Below are 15,608 nucleotides of genomic sequence, written 5' to 3'. Positions count from 1 at the left end.
CGGAAGTCGCTGCCGTCGCTTCCGGGGCGGCGCGCTGCGCGGGAGGCCTCCGGATGGGTCGCAGCCGTAGCCGCTCCCCGCGGAGGGGTGAGTCCGGGCACCCCGGGGGGGGGGGCGAGGTGGGGGGTGTGGGGCCCGTCCCGCCCGCGAGCTTTTTCCTGTTCTTACGGAGAGAAGCGGCTTTTGCCTCTTTTCTCCGGAAGGAAAGAACCGTTTGGGCTGGAGAGGGACGCCCGGGCCCGCTCGTCCCGGAGGGACGCGGCCTCATCCCCGCACACCCGCGTTCGCACGCCCGAAGGGGTCCCCCGACCCTGTCCCGCCGTGACTTTAATTATCCTCACGGCCTGGAGAGAGGAACACTGAGGGAGAGGGGGTGAGAACCGCGCTTTCCCGCCGCCAGCATCCGGGGACCGTGTGCCAATCACCCGCCCATCACCCGCCCTCTCCGCGTCTCGGCTCCCGTTAGGGCACCACTGAGACCGTCACCTCCCTGTAAGGATGGAGCCGCGTCCCGCGGTGCCGACCGCGCTCCTGACGCCCCGGGCTCGGGCTTTGGAACTAGGCTTTGGAGAAGGCGCAGCTGATAGAGGGGACCCGACAGCTTCCATCAGGGTAGTGTCGCTTCCAAGCTTGGTTCTGCTCCCCACCCACCTCCCAACACCTGGCTCACTTTTAAGATTTGGGGAGGTGTTGTAGAATCACCTACTAGTAAAGCTCTGATTGGTTGGTTGATTTTTTTTTAAGTTGTAGATGGGAAAAAGAGTATCGCGGGCAAGGCGCTTGGCTTTGCTTTTTCCGAATTGCAGCCAACCCGGGTTAGATCCCGGACACCCTGAGCCCTCTGGGTGTGACCCAGATCCAGCCGCCTCCCCCCACCCAACCCAAAAAATGGGGGCTGTGGGGGGAGAGGGCTAGGTAAATACGAGCCACGCAGGCCATTGAGAACTTAAAATGTTCTTGGTTGGGTTGTAAAGTGCTGCTTAGTATAGAATGGACCCTGGATTTCCTTGATTTAGGATGAAGAGGGGAAAAAGGTTTGCTACTGAGAGTATCTCACCCGCACGGCAAAGCCTGGCAAGCTACCCGTGACGTATTTAATATGCCAAACGCAGTAACAAGTCTCAAGGATGGAGATGTTACTGGGCCCGCTCGAGCAAGTCGATGAACAACGGGAGGACAGTGCTACAGTGATACCTGGTTGAGATGATGGTAGTTTGGATATATTGGGTCAAATACATGTTTTTAACATTAAATGCACGTGGAATTGGAATGATAGCATAGCAGGTAGGATATTTGCCTTGGACGCGGCAGAGACCCTAGTTTCATCCCTGGTATCCCATACGGACCCCCCCCAAGTTCCTCCTAGAGTGCAGAGCTAGGGGTAAGTCCTGAGCACCACCAGTTGTCGCCCCAAAACGAAAACAACAACAAAAAAAATTAGTTTGCACTTGGCTGTTTTGTTTGTTTTCAGCTTTTTAAGAAGCGTGCCTGAGAACATGGTTCCCATCATACTGGGCAGTGCTGCTGTAGTTGTTTTTAGATAATTTTCGGCTCTGGAATTTTTTGCATTAACTTTCTAGAGCGTAGGCGGTCCCGGTCTACGTCCCGGGAGAGGGAACGCAGACGCCGAGAAAGGTCCCGGTCCAGGGAGAGAGACCGGAGAAGGAGCCGCTCTCGATCCCCGCACAGAAGACGCTCCAGGTAAATAGAGAACATTACCACAAGTTTGATTACAAAAGCTCAGAGAAAGTCCTGGTCCACCTTTGAAAAATGTGTGGGGCTTGGCCAGTGCTCACATGTGTACTGGCCACAAGTCACACTTCCTCGCTGAAAGACTCACACTTTATTGCCCTTTCCCTGTCCTTTTTTCCTTTCCCTTTACCCTTTCCCTTTAAACACTCTCATTTACCTTTCCCTTTTTCCTTTTATTTTTCATTTTTCCTTCTCTTTCCCGTTCCCCTTTCTGTTTTCCCTTTTCTTTTCCCTTTATCCTTTTCATTTTCCTTCCCTTTTCATTTCCACTCCTCCCCCCCCCCCCCACCCTTCCGGTCTCCTTCCCTTCCCTTCTTTCTTTCTTGGGCTCAAGGGGACCATACAGAGTGCTGGGGATCAAACGTGGGTCAGCAGCTTGTAGAGCAGGTGCCTTACCCACTGCAGTCTCTCCAGCCCCTCACACTTGATTGTGGTGCTTGCAGGGGGCACACCCCTTTTTATGGTGCTTACACCTATTGGTGGTAGTCACCTCAAAATTGTCTGCAATGCCCTGGGTGGGTGGCAGACAGCAAGACTGAGAGGCTCAAACATCAGAGCAGCCAGGATCACGCTTGGTGGTTGCATATGGGACACTGGGGATTTGAACACATAATGGGTGCTTTAAGCCCTCGCTGCTTAAACTGTGGGACGCTACCCAATGCATAAACTGACTGTGGAGAAATCTGGTTTTTGAGTTTGCAGCCATCACATGTTAATTCAAAATTATCTGTAATGAATCTAAGGCATTTCTGGCAGCTCTCACCTGTATTGTATTTTTTAGCTGAAAAAGGGTTTTGAGTGGAGAAAGATTAAAAAGCCCCTGCTCTTAGCTGCTTCATTATTCTTCAGTGGTATTCCTCAAAATCCTTTTTTTTTTTTGGCTTTGTTCGGTTTTTTGAGACCATATCAGAGGTGCTCAGGGACTTCTGACTCCATGCTCCTGGGACTCCATGCAGTGCCCGGACTGAATCTTGTCCTCTTGCATGCAAAAGTATGTATGCCATCCATCGTCTCTCTCCAGGCAAGAATGCAAGCTCTTGGGAGAACTTAGAAATGAACTTGGTTCCTTTTCTTTGGGGGACATCTTAAGCAGTATGCAGGGAGCCCCAGGGGACATGCCTGCAATACTCTGCCTAGTGATGCTAGAGGCATCAGGACCAACCCTGTAGTTCTTGGGAGACCCTATAGTGACAAGAATTGAACCAAGGGCCACCTCATGCCTATCATGTGTTCTAGCCCTTTGATCTATATCCCTCGCCCAGACTCTTTGATTCTTTTCTTTTTTCTTTTTTTTTGGGGGGGGGGGGTCATACCCAGCAATGCACAGGGGTTACTCCTGGCTCTGCACTCAGGAATTACTCCTGACAGTGCTCAGGGGACCATATGAGATGCTGGGAATTGAACCTGGACTGGCCGTGTGCAAGGCAAACGTCCTACCCGCTGTGCTATTGCTCCCAAGACTCTAGATTCTTAGTATCAGTTGGGGCCCTGAGAGATAGCATAGCAGATAAGGCACTTGACTTACATGCAACCCAGTTTCCATCACCAGCACTGTATATGGTCTCCTGAGCACCACCAGGAGTGATCCCTGAGCTCAAAGCCAGGAGAAAGCTCTAAGCACTGTTATTGCCCAAATTACACCTCCTCCCCCAAATAAAACAAAAACATGTGAATTGATATTTAGATCAACTTTTAAGCTTTTGTGTGATTTTTAAAAGCATATATTTTACAGGCCAGATAAATAGCACAGGGGTTAGACACTTGTACTTGGCCAATTTCTGATCAGTCCCTGGCACTGTATATGGCCCCCTGAGCACAGGTGGCTATGGCCACAAAACAAACCAAAAAACTCCCAAAACAAACATTTTTCTACCTTTTTTTTTGTTGTTGTTGTTGTTGTTGCTTTTTGGGTCACACCCGGCAATGCACAGGAGTTCCTCCTGGTTCATGTACTCAGAAATTACTCCTAGCGGTGCTCAGGGGACTACATGGGATGCTTGGAATAGAACCCAGGTCGGCCACGTGCAAGGCAGATGCCCTACCCGCTGTGCTATCGTTCCAGCCCCCATTTTTCTACTTTTAAAAATTTTTTTCTTTCTGTAAATACAGAGACTGATGATTGAGACGTAGACTGATTTTTTTGTTGTTGTTAAAACTCAGATCCCAGAGAGGCAAAAATGTATAGTCGAAGTGACATCTGCACTTGTTTGTTCATTGCAGCACTCTTTACAATAGCCAGAATCTGGAAAAAACCTGAGTGCCTGAGAACAGATGACTGGTTAAAGAAACTTTAGTATATCTACACAATGGAGTACTATGTAGCTGTTAGAAAAGATGAAGTCATGAAATTTACATACAAGTGGTACTACATGGAAAGTATCATGTTAAGCAAAAATGAGTCAGAAAGAGAGGGATAAACATAGAAAGATTGTATTCATCTGGGGGACATAAAGTAACAAAATAGGAGATTAATACCCAAGAATAGCGGAGATCAGTACCAGGAGAATTACTCCATGGCTTAGAGGCCAGCTGGGCATTCTAGGGTAAAGAGCAGCTCAGATAGAGAAGGGAGCACCAAATAAAGGGTGTTTGGAGGATCCTCCCAGGATGGGAGATGCATGTTGAAAGTAAACTATGGACCGAAAATGATTGCCACTCAATGCCTCTTTTGCAGACCACAACACCCAAAAGGAGAGAGAGAACAAAAGGGAATGCCCTGCCACAGAGGCAGGGGGGGATGGGGGGGATGGGGGTGGGAGGGATACTGGGATCCATGGTGGTGGAAAATGGGCACTGGTGGAGGGATGGGTATTTGATCATTGTATAATTGAAACCCAAGCACAAAAATTTATAAGTCTACAACTGTACCTCATGGTGTTTCACTAATAAAAATAAAAAAAAAAACAGAACTGACTTCCTTTTTTTTTTTTTCCTTTTGAGTCACACCCGGAGGTGCTCAGGGGTTACTCCTGGCTCTGCACTCAGGAATCACTCCTGGCGGTGCTCAGCAGACCATATGGGATGCTGGGAATTGAACCCGGGTTAGCCCTGTTGCAAGGCAAATGCCCTACCCACTGTGCTATCACCCCAGCTCCCCAACTTCCTTATTTTTCTATGGGGAGTGAACTACTGGTTTTCTGCAGCCTGCATTTTTGATCTTTCATTGTTCAGACACAATTAGTCTGTGCTAAGGGGACACAAGTGCCAAGAATGTCTCTGACATCTTTGCTTACTAAATATTAGATCCCCAAGACGACATAGATCTACATCTCCTTCCCCTTCCCGACTGAAAGAAAGAAGAGATGATGAAAAGAAAGAAACAAAAGACACAAAGAACAAAGAACGGCAGATTACCGGTAAAGTCATTTGATAAAGGAAAAGTATAGCTTGGTTTAGAAGTTCAGCCATGATAAAATTTTTAAAGCTTATGACATTCTAATATTGTTTTTCACAGTTTCATTGTATATAATTAAGATTTTGTTTTAACTGTATCTTGGTGAATTGCTCATTATCTGCAGTGCTCCTAATAATAGCAAGAACAGTTAAAAACTGGAAAATACTCTGTTTGGGTAATATCTTCCAAATGAGTGTCATGAACAGATAGTAAAGGTGATCCTTTTTAAGTTCCCCAACCTTGTCTCTTTAAGCAGTTTTCTGTGAGGAAGAAGGATGGAGAATACATTTTCTCTTTGCATTTTAAGTTAAATTATGTCCAAATTGAGGAGGAATTTTTTAAAAATAATTTTGTATATTTAGCTAATTGTTTTGTATAGTTTTTACTGATGAAATGGAATGATTTGTCTTTTGTCACTTCTATAGCTATGAAATGAGTTTTTAAAATTATGTTTTGCAGAGGAAGACTTAGAGGGCAAAACTGAGGAAGAAATAGAAATGATGAAATTAATGGGATTTGCCTCCTTTGATTCTACAAAAGTAAGTAAAACATATAGCCAGTTAAGGATTATGATTAGAATGAGTCCGTTACAATTGTTTCACTTTTACGTGTTTTATTATAATCACCAGTGATCTCTTCTGTTGATACCAATTTATTTGATTAAAAGATAAGACATCTGTGTGAGGCTCGAGTTGAGCCCCTCACACATGAGAATGAATCCACTGAAAACCCCAGGTATGTGACGTTTGATACCCTCTCCCATTATGAAACTTTCTTTGCTCAATTTGTTGGGGACTCCCCATAGTGGTGCTAAGGGAATCTGGGATCCACTTCGAGCTGTACTCAGTCAGTCAACTGGGTCAGACAGTTCAGTGCTCTACTAAGCAACTTTTCAAATGAGATTTCTCTTCGTTGTATTGTTTTTTTTTTTTTGCTTTTTTTAAAATGACAATGTATAGCCCTGACTATTTAAGTTAAGAAAACTGAGAATAAGTTCTCAGAAATGCTTATGTAAACATTGTTTTGAAATGTAATGTAATTTTTATCTCAGGCTTTTTTCTTGAATATAATGAATTCTCTTTTGTTTTTCCAAAGAATATTTTCTAAATGGAATTTCTTATTAGTATATATGTGTAAATAAAATTAACTTTAAAGTAAAGCAGCCTTTGGGCAGGAGATATATAGTACAGGGGTAAGGAATTTGCTTTGCATGTTACTGACCCGGGTTTGCTCTCCAACACCATATATGGGGTCCTCTGCACACCACCAGAAGTGACCCCTCAGCACAGAGAGAGGATTGAGCCCTGAGTACCACTATGTATGGTCAAAACAAAACAAAAAAGCAATGATAAATGAATGTTTATGGGAGTCTTACTAGAATTTTTATCTCTTGTTTAATACTTAAAATAATTCTGTTTAATACTTAATATTATGTTTGAAATCCCTGAGAATTCGATGCCAAAATACAGGTATACTGTATTTTCAGTTATTGTCTGTGGGGCCAGGGAGATAGCGCAAAGCACTGGAGTTCATTATTTGCGCACTGGAGCCTAGTACCACATAATCCCTCATGCTCCTCTGAGTTTGGTCCAAAAACAAGCAAGTGACAAAAAACCCCATTCTTTGGGGGGCTGGAGAGATAGCACAGCAGGTAGGGCATTTGCCTTGCACGCGACCAACCTGGGTTCGATTCCCAGCATCCCATATGGTTTCCTGAGCACCACCAGGAGTAACTCCTGAGTGCAGAGCCAGGAGTAACCCCTGTGCATCGCCGGGTGTGACCCAAAAAGGAAAAAAAAATACTTTGGGCTGAATGCATTTGTTTATAAAGGGAAATTTTGGTTAAAAATTAAAAGTACTGGTAGAGAATGGACACTGGAGGAGGGATGGGTACTCGATCATTGTATAACTGAAACCCAAGCACAAAAATTTGTAAGTCTACAACTGTTCCTCATGGTGTTTCACTAATAAAAATAATAATAAAATTGGGGCTGGAGCAATAGCACAGCTGGTAGGGCGTTTGCCTTGCATACGGCCGACCCAGGTTCAATTCCCAGCATCCCATCTGGTCCCCCATTCACCGCCAGGAGTGATTTCTGAGTGCAGAGCCAGGAGTAACCCCTGAGCTTCGGCTGGGTGTGACCCAAAAAGCAAAAAAAAAAAAAAAATTAAAAATAATGGTGGAGAATGGGCACTGGTAGAGGGATGGGTACTCGATCATTGTATAACTGAAACCCAAGCACGAAAGTTTGTAAGTCTACAACTGTACCTCATGGTGTTTCACTAATAAAAAATAAATAAAAAGTAGCACAAAAATTATCAAAGTGCCATAAGAACAAATTATATCTGCTTCCCCCTCCCCCCCACTTATACCCCACCTACCTACTCCCACTTCTTTCCCTGTGTTGCTGCTGTTGCCTCTATGACCAGGAGTCACGTGCTTGGTGTGGTGATCGGTAGTGGTGCTCATTCACACATTTAACTTATGCTTGTGCATGTGCTTAATGGGTCACCCTCTTCCCATTGTGTAGCATACATTCTGTTTGTAGTGCTCGCAGAAGGTTGCTGTGGTGCTGAACACAGCTTGCTGGGGGATCAAACTGCTGGTTGAATTTCTCCCATGTTTCAGTTGCTTTGCTTGCTCATACCTGGCCATTACCAGAGATCATAGCAGTGTTAGGGGTACCAAAAACAGCTCTGATGGTGCTCAGACGTATGGAAAGCACCAGGGATCAAACTCAGCCCTACTCTTGCAAGCACCTTCAATGATTGGACCCCATTCCTCAAGCTTTTAAATGGTATCAATTTTTTGTTTGTTTTTGTTTTGGGGCCACTCCCGTGGTGCTCATGGTTCACTCCCGAAGGGGCTGGGAGGTGGGCAGGGGCTGGGGAGGTGGAATGGGGTGCCAGGATTCAACCCTGGGGTGATTCAACATTGGCTGTGTGCAATGTAAGCAGCTTACCCCTTGTACTCTTATCTCTAGCCTTGATATCAATTTTTTTTCATGACATCCTCAAAGATACAATTTTAGTTCATAGGTAGTTGGCTTTATGTCTATATAGCCTCAAGCTTGTTTATATTTTTCAGTTATGTGTGTCTTAGAATATATCATTGATCTATGGTTTGACCTTTTTTTCTGTATCATTGTAGTCATTTATTTTCCCTTCCATTTTAAAATTCTATGAAACTTCAAAAGTTTGGTTATGTTTATTAGCAGATTATAAAAATAGATTATAAAAATAGGACTTGCCATATGTAACTCTGTAAATTATCTTCAAAAATAAGACTTTAGGAATTTAATCTAGTAAAAAGATTAGCATCATGTACGTCTTTTTCTAAACTCCTTTTTTTTTTTAAATGTAGGAGTACTCCTATTCAGCCACTGATTAGGCTGACTGAATTGGGCATGAACTCCACCTTACTTTTTTTTTAATTTTTTTTTTATAATTTTATTTATTGAATCACCGTTAGAGCAGTTACAAAGCTTTCGGGTTTAAGTCTTGATCATACAATGAAACACCCGTCCCTTCACCAGTGCCCATTCTCCACCACCAAAAACCCCAGTATACCCCCATCCCACACCTTCCCCCTACCTGTGGGGCAGATGATTTCCACATTACTCACTCTCTACTTTGATTACATTCAATATTTTGACACCAGACCCACCATTATTATTTGGGATTTTGCCCCAACACTCAGATCTGCTGAAAAGGCAACAGTAGACAATTTGTTTTCTATTGCTGTTTAGGAATAGCATATGATGTCGCGCAGCTGCAGTAGTGACCATGCGATTTTGAAATTCCGAAATTTTAACAATTAAATCTGGAGGAATTTCTACCAAAACCTGCTGGGTTCCCAAGATTTGTTCCTGAGTCTCTTGGATCATAGCCATTAAGCAGCTTAATCAGGAGACGGAGAGCCTGTTCGTGGCAGCAAATTGGGGTCTTGTTGGGATGGGGAGGAAAGGGCCACCTCCACTCCCATCCCGTGAGGCCCCACGTGTCTTGTCACTGAAGGCCCAAACCTGACTGTCCAAAGGCCTTTGGAGGATGGCAGCCACCGAACCGCCAAGGGGGAGCAGGTGGAGGAACAGCACCCTTTTCCTCCTGGGGTGGCCCGGCAACAGTGACCTACTGCGTGGTCCGGACGCATTTCTGCCAAAAGCCGCTGGGTTTTGAGATTTGTTTCTGAGTCTCTGGGATCATGGCCATTAAGCAGTTTGATCAGGAGCTAGAGAAGCCGTTCATGGGTGGCAACTTGGGGTCTCCTTGGGGTGGGGAGGAAAGGGCCAGCTCCAACCCCATCCTGTGAGGCCCCACGTGTCTCGTCACTGCGGGCCCAAACCTGACTGTCCAGTGGCCTCTAGAGGATGGCGGCCATCGGGCCGCCAGGGGGAACAAACAGGCCAAGGCACGAAACCTATTCCCACCTGGGGTGGCCCAGCATCAGTAACCTACTGCAGGCACAGGATGCATTTCTGCCAAAAGCCTTTGGATTCCAAGATTCATTTCTGAGTCTCTGGGATCATGGCCGTTAAGCATTTCGATCAGGAACCAGAGAGGCCATGCCTCCAATTATATAGCTGAACCAGAGGTGTTTTGTGGGTGTGTCTCCCACAAACCTAACTTTTGGCTGTTTACTTTTCTGGTAAACTTTGCCCCAAGTTTTTGTTGTGTGGCCAAAGGAACAGCAGCAATTTTGGGGTATCTGGAAGTCTGAAGGTGCCATCAGGCTGCTGATACACTCGCCTCACAGGTACAGATTGACCTGTTGGCGGCACCATACCCTCTTCTAAGCCTGTTTTTAAGGTCCTACCTACCTTCTGTGTTTTTGGGGTTTTTTGGTTGTTTTGGGCTTTTTTTTGGTATGTCCTCCCCCCAAATTTTATTCGGGGGGGAGGGGACATACCCAGCCATGTTATGTTCAGGGGTTATTCCTGGCTTTGCACTCAGGAATTAACTCCTGGCATTGTTTAGGGAAACCATAGAGGATGTGGGGGATTGAATCTGGGTTGGCTACGTTGCATGACATGCACTCTTCCCTCTGTACTATCTCTTTACCCCCCTACTTTATGTTCTTGCATGGTCAAAATTCTATACCTTGGGACTGGAGAGATAGCACAAGTGAGAAAGGAACTTGCCTTGCATGATGCTAACCCAGGTCTGAAACCTATTACTGGATGTGGTCCCCCTACCACCTCTAAGAGTGATCCCTGAGCATAGAGCCCAGAAGTAAGTCCTGCGCACTGCTGGGTGTGGCCAAAAACAAAGAAAGATCCTATACCTCAAATAATTTATTCAGTAATACCACTCTCCCCCCAAATGTAATGAAAAACGGGTATATAAAAATGAGATCAGGCCAGAGAGATAGCACAGTGGGTAGGGTGCTTCCCTGGCACTTAGGTTCAATCCCTAGGATCCCACATGGGGGCCCAAACACCGCCATGAGTATCCTCTGAGCATTGCCAGGTGTGGCCCCAAAACAAAAAATAAGATAAATATATTCATTTTAATCACTTTAAATATCCCTCACCCTTTTACCTGTTGTGTATTTATTTTGAATTCTTTTTGGAGAGCTGGAGATAGAGTATAGAGAGTAAAGTTCTTGCCTTGCAGTGGCTCTGAGTCAGTCTCCAAAACCACATAAGGTCCCCCAAGCACTGTGAGGCATGATCAGCCCTGAAAATACCACTAGATTTGACACCAAAACCAAAAGAAGAAAAGAATCTTTGTTTACCGATGTCCCATGAGTTACAATAGGGGGAATGGGAGTGTGTGTGAAGCATTGATTGCTGCAGATGTGAAACTGCATTCCTCTTTCAAGAACTGTCTCATGGAGAAAATATTTATATATATACCATGATAATACCAGGTAGAAAATAGAGGGTATGGTAAGGAAGGCACAAATACTTCATGGAAAGAAATGTGTACTTTTTAGCTACTGGATCATTTGAATTGGGCTTTGAAAAATAAATGACGACCATTCCAAGAATAAAATTGGAGAGCATTGGGAAAGAGGTACAGACATGAGCAGTAGCATGAGGCAATAGGTTAGCTAAGTTGATTAGGTTAGGAGAGCTATAAAGGAATTTAAAAAATAGGTAAAACAATGTAAATGGGTCACATAAATCAAGATATAAAGGACGTAAGTATCAGCAAAATATTATTTCTATATATTATAGCCCGGCAAGCTACCAAGAGTATCTCACCTGCACAGGTCTCACGATGGAGAAGTTACTGGGCCCACTCGAGCAAATCGATGAACAAAGGGAGGGCAGTGCAGTGCAGTTTGTTATTATAAAAATATAATTTTGTATTCTGATTCTTTATATAAAAGTCTGGAGCGATAGCTCAGCGGTAGGGCGTTTGCCTTGCACGCAGCCAACATGGCCGACCCGAGTTCGATTCCTCCGCCCCTCTCGGAGAGCCCGGCAAGCTACCAAGAGTATTTGATATGCCAGACACAGTAACAACAAAGTCTCCAATGGAGACGTTACTGGGCCCGCTCGAGCAAATCAATGAACAACAGGAGGGCCTTTACCTTTACCTTTATATAAAAGTCAAAATAGCAACACCAGTGCCAAAAAGTGATTTCGATGGTGACTGTTTCAGCTCTTCGTTAAGAATGCTTACTGAGGTCATATAGTAAACTTTACTGAATGTGAGTTTCTCTAGAGAATATAGCCCTAACATGTATTTGGTTTCAAAGAATTTGTTCCCCTACAGGCCTTGCCCATAATACAATCACAAATCACAATCACAAGTCACACCCACCAACTAGCCCCCTGGCGCCGTGTAATCCCATCAACGGCCAAGACTCAGAGACTATAAAAACCAGTATGACATCTTATTATCTCATTCCTACTTTGGACAAACTGGCAGGCTACCGAATGTAGCCTGCCCACACGGCAGAGTCTGGCAACCTCCCTGTGGCATACCCAATATGCCAAATACCAGTAACAATGATGGGTCTCATTCTCCTAAAGAGCCTTGAATATAATCTCAGGGCTAGGATGAAGGAGACGTTACTGGGGCCTGCTGGAGGCAATCGACGAATAACAGGATGATTTGTGATTGTTTTGCCCATAATACACATAGCATGAATGTCTATTCATTTGGATATTATATCAGCTGCCTACTTTATGTATGATTATCAAATTGTGAGTGCTTGGAGTTGGTGAAATAACATCAGGATCTGAAAATTTCTCTTTTCTTTCATTGAACTACTAGTTTCAGAAATGATCTTGCCATTTTTGTTTGTTTTCGGATCAAACTCTTTGAGCATTTAAAACGTCATACTTGATTTTTATATTTGCTTACTGCTTTTCCATAGGGGAAAAAGGTGGATGGCTCTGTAAATGCCTATGCCATCAATGTGTCCCAGAAGAGGAAGTACAGGTATGCAAAACCCACATTGAGGGGTTGGAACTGATGATATAAATTATGTGGTTGGGAAAGAATTTATTTTCAGATAATTGTGTTTTTAGGAATGTAGCAGGGTTTGTGTGTGTGTGTGTGTGTGTGTGTGTGTGTGTGTGTGTTTTATTTTTAACAGTTAATATGCTTTTTTATTTGTTTTGTTTTAAATACAGTGCCAGAGATCCAATCCAGGGCTTCCAATATGCAGGGCTTTCACACTACCATTGAGCCACATCCCCAGACTCCATCCCTTGTTTTAATTTTCTTTGTGAGACCTTGGTGTTGATGTATACATTCCACAAAACAAATGTTTTAGTCTTTAGGATTTGGTTTCATTATAGTTAGAAATTTAAAATATATTTCAGGGGGCCTGAGGGTACAGTATTTTGCCTGTTATGTTGCTAACCCAGGTTTGATCCCTGATACTTAATAGGGTCCCGCAAGTCCCATCAGGAGTGACACCTGAGCACAGAACCAGGAGTAAGCCCTGAGCCCAGACTTAAAAAAAAAAAAACTATGTATATAGATTTCAGCTGTAGCTATATCCTGTTATGTATATACTTATTGAAAGTTTTATTAATACCACAAAACAAACTGATCCATACTTGAAGCCTCACTGTGGAACCAAGAAGATAGCTCAGAGAACAGGAGCTCATGTCATCCATGCACCACAAGATCGGTCCCCAGCATAGCATGACCCATACACTGCTGTATGGGTCACCCTGGTGACCCCTGAGTACCCCAGGAGTGGCGCCAATCCCAAACATTGCTGAAGAGGTCCCAGTGGCCCCAGTATATCAGTCTCTGCACTGATTCACCAGGCCCTCACTGCTTTAGCATATATTGCCAGGAGTGTTCCCTGGCTTCCAAGGATCACTGGAGATGCCTCTCAAAAAAAAAAAGAAAGAAAAGAAAAGGAAATTACTTAATTCCTAATGAATGGAAAAGAAATTGGGCATTGTTTGATTTTTTTCAAAATTTTTTTATTTTACAAAGTAGTTCACAATTTGATTACATTTAATGCTTGAACACCAATCCCATCACCATTATATCTTCCCACCACCATATTTCGGATGTTTCCATCCTGAACCCCAACTAAGCCCCAAATAGGAACCAAAATAATTAATTTTGTATTGTTTGTTATGAAAAACTGCTGAAAATGCCCCCAAAAATTTTCCTTAGAGGAAAGTGTGTGAAGATTGTTGTATTTCACTCAGGAGCCAATAAGCCCTTCTATAAGAAATCACTAACATGTTGTTAAAGGTTGAGCCTTGTGTGCTTTTATTTATATATATATATATATGTAAAAAATATTTCCTTCTAAGATTGGTTGCCTCCTACTTTAAACCCTATAAAATGTGGTGTGGTACTACTCTTGGAGAATGGGTGGTATGAGGTCCAGGAATAGGTTCGCTCATGGGTGAGGCTCGGCCCAAGTGTGGAGAGCGGCCGTGAGAATGGTGGTGATTGAATTCTGGAGGTTTTCGGCTGCCGCGGCTGGGTCCCTTGGGATGGGAAGGGGCCTCACCTGAGTGAAACAGCCGGTCAGGCATTGTTTTAACCTTTACCTATATCACTACTAAGTCTAGTATTCTGGTTAACTTAGTTATGCATCCTGTATTTGGAAAATGCTGCATGTTGGACCAGAGATACAGTACAAAGAGATAGATTCATAGAGTACAGAGAGATAGATAGAGCAATAAATACAGATAGATACAGAGATAGATTACAGAGAGATAGTACAAAGGTTAAGGTGCTTACTTTGCATGTGGATGCAGCCATGGCCATTGTAGCCCTTGTTCGATTCCTGACACATTAAGCACCCTAGTGGATGCACTTGATGGTTGACTACTTTGGAAATGTTTCCTTAAAATGGGTGTTTATTGTTTCATAAAATAAATGAGTTTCCGGGGCTTTTTGTAAGTGACAGGGATGTAGCTCCGGTACAATACATACTTTGCACATAGGAGGCCAAGACTTCTCAGAATGAAAGTTAAAGACTCCCTTACTGAACCCTGTATAATCTTGAAGACTTTATACTCTAAGCTTTGCCCCTGGAAAGTTGATGTTGAAGGGTGTCAGAGCATGTAATTAATGAGAGGAGCTCAGAAAATTTTAAAGATGGAGACGGTACTGGGCCCGCTCGAGCAAATCGATGAACAATGGGAGGACCGTGACCGTGCATATTGAAATATTTAAAAATAATCTTCTCTTTTCCCATAGGCAGTACATGAATCGAAAAGGCGGATTCAACAGACCTTTGGATTTCATTGCATAAGAATTGTTAAAGAATGGTTTCTCCCCCTCACCTTGATCAGAAGAGTGGATTTTGTATTTGTATATGATAGACATCAAAACAGGATCACAGTCCTTCTGCCTTGTAAAGTAAGAAAACTTTATTTATGATGTGTGTAGTTCACTTACCTTGCCTGAAGAGAAGAAAGGTTAAATACTACGTTTTTTCTTTTAGGAAATACTTTTGGGGGTAATTATCAACTCCCTTGTTTTGTCCTTATTCCTGTGGAAGCTATACATGTTTTCTTCTTGGATGCTCATTAGGACTTTTTAAAACACATGAAAGTAATTTGGATGTAAGTTTCTCAAATAAAGCAATATTTCTACCCTTTTGTATTTGATAAATATTTTTATTACTAAATAAAAGAATCTCCCTGCATTTTTTAAAATCAAAGATTTAGATATCATTCTTAATAGTTTAAAAATGAGAAGAAATAGTTTAAAAATGAGAAGAATGAAAAAGTATAATTTTATGCTTTTTGTGGGTCTTTTTTCTGCAAGTACTATTGATTCCCCCCTCCCGTAAAGTAATAGATACTTCCTAGAAAAAAAAAACAAAAAATGGGAGAAACTAAAAAGTTTAAAAAAAAATAGAAAGCCAAAGAACACTTATAAGCTATACCCAGAAATGTTAAATATTTGAGTATTTGGTGTCTTTCCACTTTCTTTGGGATATGTATTTTTTCCCCCATTCATGAAATCAGAATTTATATGCTGTTCTTTCTTCTAATCATTTTACTCTTGTGTA

General features: G+C 43.2%; 1 protein-coding gene across 2 annotated transcripts; it reads left to right on the top strand.

Moving 5' to 3' along the window:
• On the top strand, positions 1-15,186 carry SNRNP27 (small nuclear ribonucleoprotein U4/U6.U5 subunit 27). Of its 2 annotated transcripts, XR_008793893.1 has the most exons (7): positions 1-87; positions 1,581-1,701; positions 4,996-5,108; positions 5,606-5,685; positions 12,480-12,544; positions 14,789-14,950; positions 15,036-15,186. XR_008793893.1 is itself a non-coding variant. In XM_056124753.1 (6 exons), exons 1-6 carry the CDS (start codon positions 54-56, stop codon positions 14,841-14,843), a joined length of 468 nt encoding a protein of 155 aa, XP_055980728.1. In that variant the 5' UTR covers positions 1-53; the 3' UTR covers positions 14,844-15,186. The 2 variants fall into 2 exon arrangements, 1 of the variants encoding a protein (XP_055980728.1); XM_056124753.1 differs by having other exon boundaries at positions 14,789-15,186.
• The last annotated feature ends 422 nt before the right edge of the window (positions 15,187-15,608 follow it).

The sequence above is a fragment of the Sorex fumeus genome, unplaced genomic scaffold (assembly GCF_029834395.1).
Source record: "Sorex fumeus unplaced genomic scaffold, SorFum_2.1 ptg000006l, whole genome shotgun sequence".
Taxonomy (NCBI): Eukaryota; Metazoa; Chordata; class Mammalia; order Eulipotyphla; family Soricidae; genus Sorex; species Sorex fumeus.
The sequence above is the reverse complement of the archived record's forward strand: the minus strand, read 5'-3'. Positions and strand labels throughout refer to the sequence as shown.

Excerpts from the sequence above, each read along its gene's own strand:
- SNRNP27 (XM_056124753.1), top strand. The coding sequence starts at position 54 with ATGGGTCGCAGCCGTAGCCGCTCCCCGCGGAGGG. Across the intron at positions 5,686-12,479 it reads CCTCCTTTGATTCTACAAAA|GGGAAAAAGGTGGATGGCTC; the intron begins GTAAGTAAAACA and ends GCTTTTCCATAG. Across the intron at positions 12,545-14,788 it reads TCCCAGAAGAGGAAGTACAG|GCAGTACATGAATCGAAAAG; the intron begins GTATGCAAAACC and ends CTTTTCCCATAG.